The sequence below is a fragment of the Lutra lutra genome, chromosome 10, assembly GCF_902655055.1.
Source record: "Lutra lutra chromosome 10, mLutLut1.2, whole genome shotgun sequence".
Classification (NCBI taxonomy): domain Eukaryota; kingdom Metazoa; phylum Chordata; class Mammalia; order Carnivora; family Mustelidae; genus Lutra; species Lutra lutra.
In genome coordinates this window covers 102,045,464-102,053,121 of record NC_062287.1, presented here as the reverse complement: position 1 = coordinate 102,053,121, position 7,658 = coordinate 102,045,464, and the positions used below count along the sequence as shown (strand labels likewise).

Here is a 7,658-nt window from a genome sequence, read left to right as displayed (position 1 = left end):
AATGTCTTAGGCAAGATCTAGACTTCCAGATTTCCATTAACTTGACTTCCACTTCCCTACACCCTGCAGATTAAGGCAAACTGAAAGATGAGAAAAGTCAGTGCATCCCCAAAACGCTTGACTTCCCGTCCTACCTCGAGCCCCTCGGCGCAACGTTGCTGTCTGCCCAGGCCTGCTTCTCCCCCTTGCCCTGGTCTTTCAGGCATCTTCACGCAGCACAACCACTACCCATCATCTGAGCCGATAACCACCTGCTCAGCTACATTTTGCTGTCCTCCTTGGCCTTCTGTTTCCTCTGCCCCTTCCTGTTCTTTGGGCACCAGGACCGTTCACCTGTGCTCGACCATTCACCTGAGCCGGGCAGCTTTTGGGGTCACCTTCACAGCTGGTGTGTCCACTATGTTGGCCAAGACCATCACGGTGGCGCCACCCGGCCAGAAACCCAGATTAGGAGGTCGGCGGGGCCGGTTCTCCCAGCACCATCCCCATTGTCTGTTCCCTGGTCCAGGCAGCCTTGTGTACACTCTGGGTGATCAGACGGTCCCACAGCCTGCAAACTCTACTGAGCCTGGATCCATAATGACAGTAAAGTGTGATGAGGGCTCCTTGGAACTGTTCTGTGCCATGCTGGGGTACTTGGGTTAGCTTGCTGGTGGCCTTTCCCACCTGCCGGCTGCCTGACACCTTCAAAGAAGCAAGCATATCACTCTTAGCATGTGCGTGTGCTCCTGTGTCTGGGCCTCCTTCATCCCTGCCCACATGAGCACTCAAGGCAAGGACATGGTGGTCATGGAGGTCTCTATCATCTTATCATCGGGAGCAGGCCTCATGTCCTGCCTCTCCTTTCCCAAATGCTACATCATCATTCTCCACCCGGAGAAGAACAAATGCTTGGCAAGCATCATCTTGGGGGAGGTCAGAAGCAGACAGTAAGGAGTGCTGTGTTCCCAAGGATGCCCTCCTGGGCTGGCCACCAGGACAACATGCTCTATGACACTGGCCTGCATGCCTCCTTGTCACTTTGCAGCTTCTACCTTCAAAGGGACATGAGACATGTTTGCCGTAATGTTGTCCTCGGTGGGAGCATCTGTCTCATTCATCCTGCAGCCGCTCAGCAGCCAGCCAGTGCCTTGGTGTGGAGAGAAGACAGAAGAGCTGCTTGCTGAACAAATAAGTCAATGTCTGCAAAGCTAGCCTTGGAGGAGATCTTACAGGGCAGGCAGCGAGGCAGAGCAGTGGGATGGAGTCAGAGAGTCCTGGCTCAGATCCTCCCAGCACCTCCATGTTGCACCTGTGTGAACCTCGGGGTGTGGCTTAACCTCTCTGAGCCACAGGTTCCACTGATGTCGAATGAGACTGTAAGGTTCACTCTGGGTTGATGTGAGGATGAAGTGAGAAAATGTGGGGGGTGCCAGGCACATAATAAACACTCAAAGGTTGGTATTTCAAGCCACCCATCCACCCTGTCTTTTTACAAGAAGGGAAATGATGCCAAGATGGGACCAATATATGCGGGCATCATTGTGCAGTTAGATGAAAAGTTTAAAGACCTAGTTCTCTGTTTCCTTCTCTGTGTGACTTTGGACTAGTTACATTACTTCTTTGTACAACAGTTTCTTCATGTGCAAAGGAGGTAACGGCACATGATCAATAAAATTATACAGAGTGGCAAACCTGGATGTCTTGACTCTTTGCTGAACAACTGAAACTTTTATGAGACCCTTGCTCCAAGCCGTGTCCTGGGAAGGGACCTTCAGAAAGGCTCAGTTAGAGTCCTTGCAAAAGCTTGTGATCTAACATTTCCAACCTAACCTGAGGGGAGCAAACTGAGTACATCTCTTGTGGAACTGTTCTAACCACCTGCACCTGCTCTGGCTGGCCGCTTACCTTTGGGTTGATGACAGGTGACTGTCACAGACACCGCCGAGCAACCATGAGAGAAAAGTCTGCTCTGAATAAAGCCCCTCGACTTCCATGGGAGTGTGGGGGTGCTAATGAAGCCCACAAAGTATTGGGCATCAATTAATTAAATGTTAGTTCTCCTGGACTGCCCTCTGGGGAGGGACAGAACTGAAGGGCACTACAGAGATGGTCTCAAGGTATCAAAGTATCCATGTTTCTGGGAAATGAGATCCATTGTAAACCCCAAAGAGGGTTTAAAATGCTCATCTCTTACTGGCCAAGAATGATACTTAGATCATGGCAATGAAGCCATCGATGGAAACAAGGATATAGATAGAAAGGCTCAATTTAGAAAAACAGAAAACTGTCCTAAAATCTATATTAAAAAATTGAAACATTAAAAAAAAGAAAATTACAGAAAAAAATAATAAACAGAAAGCTGTAGCGTCCCACAGCCAAAGCCAGTGTTTTGACAAACAACTTGGAAGTCAAGGATTTCCAAGGATTTCGCATGTGAAAACTGAAAAAGAGACCAACCATGGATTAAGACCTCTGAAAAAAGGAATGGGAATCCCAACACAGGTGTAAACGATAAAAAGAATGTGGAACCACAGAACGGTGTCCCATAGACCTGCATCAAAGCCTTCAACAATGGTTACATAATGGCACACAGCAAACTGCAGAGTTCTGATTTCAGTATGTAGATCCCATCGTTCACGCCAAGTCCCAACTCAAAGGTCCTTCTCCAGGATGGCCCCCACGTAGTCCCTAACTAACAATTAAATTGATATCTAGGTCCCCAGAATAGGAAAAACAAGGTGAGCAGCGTTCTTCACAGCATTCCGTCTCAATAAGTCTTACTTCTCTTGGAAAGCCTGGATGGCTCAGTTGGTTAAGTGTCTGCCTTTGGGTCAGGTCATGATCCCAGGGTCCTAGGGGTCGAGTCCCACATCAGGCTCCCTGCTGAGCAGAAAGTCTGCTTCTCCCTCCTCACCCCTCTGCATGCTCCCTCTTGCTATGTCTCTGTCTCTCTCAAATAAGTAAATAAATAAAAATGAAATTAAAAAATTATTAAAAAACAAGTCTTATTAAGGAAGGCACGTGATGTAATGAGCCCTGGGTCTTATACAAGACTGATGAATCACTGAGCTCTACTCTGAAACCAATAATACATTATATGTTAATTAATTGAATTTAAATTTTAAAAAATGAAAAGAAAAAAAGAAAACCCAAGTCTTACTTCTCTCAAATTATTCATTGTGACATTTTCTGGGTACCTCTGGGTCTCTTTTGTATCCCCCAAAGAAGGAATCATATTCTCAGAAATGGCCTATTTACAAGAATACATATCTGTCATGATTTCATAATTTATCGTCATTGTGGAACGATCTCCCACTAGTAGTGGCTTTAAAATCTTCAGCCTTCGAAACTTCCAGTTTAAAATAAGTCACCGACAACTATCATATGATCTCCCTGATATGAGGAAGTGGAGATGCAACATGGGGGGTTTGGGGGTAGGAAAAGAATAAATGAAACAAGATGGGATCGGGAGGGAGACAAACCATAAGAGACTCTTAATCTCACAAAACAAACAGGGTTGCCGGTGGGAGGGGGGTAGGGAGAGGGTGGTGGGGTTATGGACATTGGGGAGGGTATGTGCTATGGTGAGGGCTGTGAAGTGTGTAAGCCTGGCGATTCACAGACCTGTACCCCTGGGGCTAATAATACATTATATGTTTATTTAAAAAATTCAAAAAATATTTTTAAATGACTAAAATAAAAATAAATAAATAAATAAATAAATAAATAAATAAATAAAATAAGTCACCGGGATGTAATGTACAGCATAAGAAATATGCATAAGGAATGGTTCTAGCTTTGTTTAGTGACTCATGGTAACTAGACTTACCAAGGTGATCATTTCATAATACATAAAAATATTGAATCACCATGTTGTACCCCTGAAAGTAATATGATATTTTGTCAATTATAATGCAAAAACAAAGCCAGAAGCTAATTAATTAACTAATCATAATTAAAAAGAAAAACTCTCTCTGCCAATACCTACACATATCATGTCATCACCAGCATTCCAGATTCTGGTAGGCAGCTCCTTTTTTTAAGGGAGTGATTGCTTTACAGTGTAAATAATCACACTCACAAAGGCTTCTTTTTTTCAGTTTTTTCTTTTTTTTTTTTGATTGAAGTATAGTTGACCTATATTATCAGTTCAGTTTCTCATGTCAGATTTTATTAAAGCAAGACTCAACTTTTACATACATAGAATCTTTTCTAAAAGTATGCCTCTGAGTTTTTACCATTTTAAGTAATTTATCTTCCTCAACCTCAAAACTATAAGCTTTACCAATACTTCCCATAGAATTGTTCTTAGAGTCAAAATCCAGAAAGCATTCCGTATGTTTGAATTTTAGTTCTTTCTGGAACCATAAATGAGAATGTGACCCAGTATGATGGTTCATTTTATGTCAACTTCACTGGGCTAAGGGATGCTCAGACTGTCATTAAAATGTTATTTTGGGGTGTGTGTGAGGGGTTTTCTGAGGAGATTAGCACTTGAATAAGTAGATTGAATCAAGAAGATTGCTCTCCTCAATATAGTTACCATCAATCATCTAGGCCATCGAGGGCCTGGATGAACAAAAAGGATTTGTTCTCTTGGCTGGTGCTGCGACATCCATCTTCTCCTGCCTTTAGACATTAGTGCCCCTGATTCTTGGGCCTTACCACAACTTACCCCGTTGGTTCCCCTGGTTTTCAAACCTTCAGCTTCAGACTGAATTATGCCACTGATATTCTTGGTTCTCCAGTTTGCAGATAACAGATCATAGGACTTCTAAACCTCCATATTGTGTGAGCCAATACCTATAATAAACCTCTCAGTGTATCTAAATAGAGAGAGAGTTATTATCATTATAAAGATAGATAATAGATAGATAGATCTTCTTGGTTCTGTTTCTCTGGAGAACTCTTTTATATACCCACTATGTTTTGCTTTGTTTCCCTCAGCCAGAAATCTTAAAGTCAAATACATTTTGTGTTCAAATCTACTCAGGTCAGGTGTCTGAAAGTTCTGCTCTTATTTCATTCATATGAATTCTTATTTTTGATCCTGATAGTTCTCATCTCTGCACTGTTTAAGCATCTTACCATCACCCAAAAGAATACAAAGCACATATGTAATATTCAATAAATTATATATAATACTCAACAAATGAGATGGTATTCAAAATGTGTGATTTGTACCCTCTCTACTAAGCATTAAGCAACAGCTAAGACACCGGGTGGGGCAGGGGTGTAGAGACCATGATCCTACGGGCACCGTCATATAATCTGTCCATTCTTGGCCAGGCGAGAAACACCATCACAGAAAATCTGTCCTTCCCCCAACCCAGTCAAGATCCACATTTTCCTCTTCCATATTCTATAATTTCTGGAATGAACATTCAAATGGTGATTGTAAATGTTTTAAGAGTACAACTATCTAAGTGTAGGGAATTACTTGAGTTATAATTGTCTTTTAAGGCTTCCTTCAAGTGAGCTGACATTGCCATACAGATCTTCTTCAACGCATCTTCTTAAATGCATTTTCAAAGCAGTTTGGTGAAAGCGACAGGTGCATCTGTATTTCAAATCAGACAATGTAGCCACGAAGAAATAAGTATATAGATCACACAGAAAATCAGCTGTGGTTCTGGGGACTTTGTGGTGGAAACTGCTGGCTGCCAAAATTTGTCCTCTCCTTTTTCTCAACAATAATCAAACTGGGGCTGGGTATCTGGCTGCCTAGCTATGGACTGTTTTTAGCAGCCTGGCAATTAGATGTGACTTATGGCTAGCTTCTTACCAAGAAACCAATGATGGTTTCTACATCTAGTGGAGAAACTTTAAGACAGGGGGGGGTTGTTTCCTCTGTGACCTATCCTCAGCCTTCTTGCTCTCTAGAACCCTGTGTTGACCGTGTAAATAACAAGAAGCCCCTAGACTGGGGACTGGCAAATACTCTCTGTCACAACTACTCGGTCACTGTAGCACAAAAGGAGTCATAGACAACAAATACGGTGTGACTATATTCTAGTAAAACTTGATTTATTGACACTGAAATTTTAATTTTATTAAAGGATTATGCATCATGAAATATTATTCTTCTCTTGATATGTTTACAATCAAGTATTAAAAGTATAAAAACCATTCTTAGCTACCAGGTCATTAAAAATAAGTGCTGAGTTGGATTTGGCCCACAGCTCTCAGTTTGCCAACATCTTAAGGGATGTTGACCCTACGGATGGAAGATCTTGGTTCTTTGAATGCCTGTTGACCAGAGCCACTCACCAGCCTGGAACACTCACTCTGGACTGGTGCGGGAAAGAGGAAATCTTCCCTCTGTAAGCCACATTATAGTTAGGTGTCTCTTGTTATAGCAGATGAACATTTTACTTTAACTAATACCTAATCTATGGTTCCTGACTACCTAGGTCACTGCTCTCTCACTAGTCCTCTCCACCCTCCTTCTGAAAAGCCAAGTCAAGGAAACTAGGTCCTCACCTGCCTCCTCACTGACCTCCCCAAAACCTGAAGGAAAAGACTCGGCCCAGAGCTCCCTTCACCTCCTTGTTCCGAAGACTGTAGATGAGGGGGTTGAGCATTGGTGTGACAATGGAGTAGAAGACAGACACCACCTTGTTGAAGTTGATGGAGGAGGCCACTTTGGTCCGGACATACATAAAGAAAAGAGTGCCGTAAAAGAGGCTCACCACAGTCAGGTGAGCTGCACAAGTGGAGAAGGCCTTTCTGCGCTCAGCAGCTGAACGGATGTGCAGCAATGTCCAGACGATGTTGCCGTAGGACACAGAAATGACTGTAGAGGAGGCCAGAAGCACCACCAGAGAGACTAGAAAATCTGTGGTCTCCTTCAGGGTGACATCTGAGCAGGACAAGGCTAGCAGGGGTGAGGCATCACAGAAGAAGTGGTCAATGACATTGGGGCCACAGAATGTCAGCTGGGACATGAGGTAGATAGGCAAAATAGGTGTGAGGAGGCCCCCCAGCCAACAGGCAGCTGCCAGACGGATGCAGGTGTCCCACGACACCAAGGCCCCATATCGGAGTGGCATGCAAATGGCCACATAGCGGTCATAGGCCATGGCAGCCAGTAGGAAACACTCGGTTGCCCCCAGGAAGGTAAAGATGAAGAGCTGGGACAGGCACCCAGCATAGGAGATATTCTTGCCCCCACCAACCCCAATAAAACCAGCCAGCATCTTAGGCACTGTCACTGAAGTATACCAGATTTCAAGGCAGGACAGGTGCGTCAGAAAGAAATACATGGGTCTACGAAGCCGATGGTTCAAAGCCACCACCAAAATGATGGCCAAGTTCTCCACCAAGGTGAACAGGTACATGGCTAGAAAGAGTGTAAAGAAGAAGAGGCGTGCTTCATGCACCCCAACAAAGCCCACCATGACAAACTCTGTTATGTGGGTCCAGTTTGGGGAGTATGGCTGCATGTGTGGGAGTGGAAGTCAGGACACTCATGGCCTCATAAGAGAAGACAATTCAAAGAGAACCTGGGAGGATGGCGCACTGAGACATCTTTCATCTTGGAAGAGGAAAGCAAAGTCAAGACACTGTCCTTGCCCTCAAAGCATATGTAGTCTGTGAGGAGGTCTAGAAAACAGGCAATTTCGGTACAAAATTTAAAGTGCTGGATATGGATGGGGATATTATGGGAGGAAATA

The 7,658-nt window shown here is 43.8% G+C and overlaps 1 protein-coding gene across 1 annotated transcript; it reads right to left on the bottom strand.

The window, feature by feature from the left end:
- Positions 1-6,176: 6,176 nt before the first annotated feature.
- Positions 6,177-7,427, bottom strand: LOC125079610 (olfactory receptor 6Q1). The gene has a single exon (XM_047693381.1). The coding sequence runs from the start codon at positions 7,425-7,427 to the stop codon at positions 6,474-6,476; it is 954 nt and encodes a 317-aa protein (XP_047549337.1). The 3' UTR covers positions 6,177-6,473.
- Between the last annotated feature and the right edge of the window lie 231 nt (positions 7,428-7,658).

Bases quoted from the DNA above. Each gene is read 5' to 3' on its own strand.
- LOC125079610 (XM_047693381.1), bottom strand. From the start codon at position 7,427: ATGCAGCCATACTCCCCAAACTGGACCCACATAACAGAGTTTGTCATG.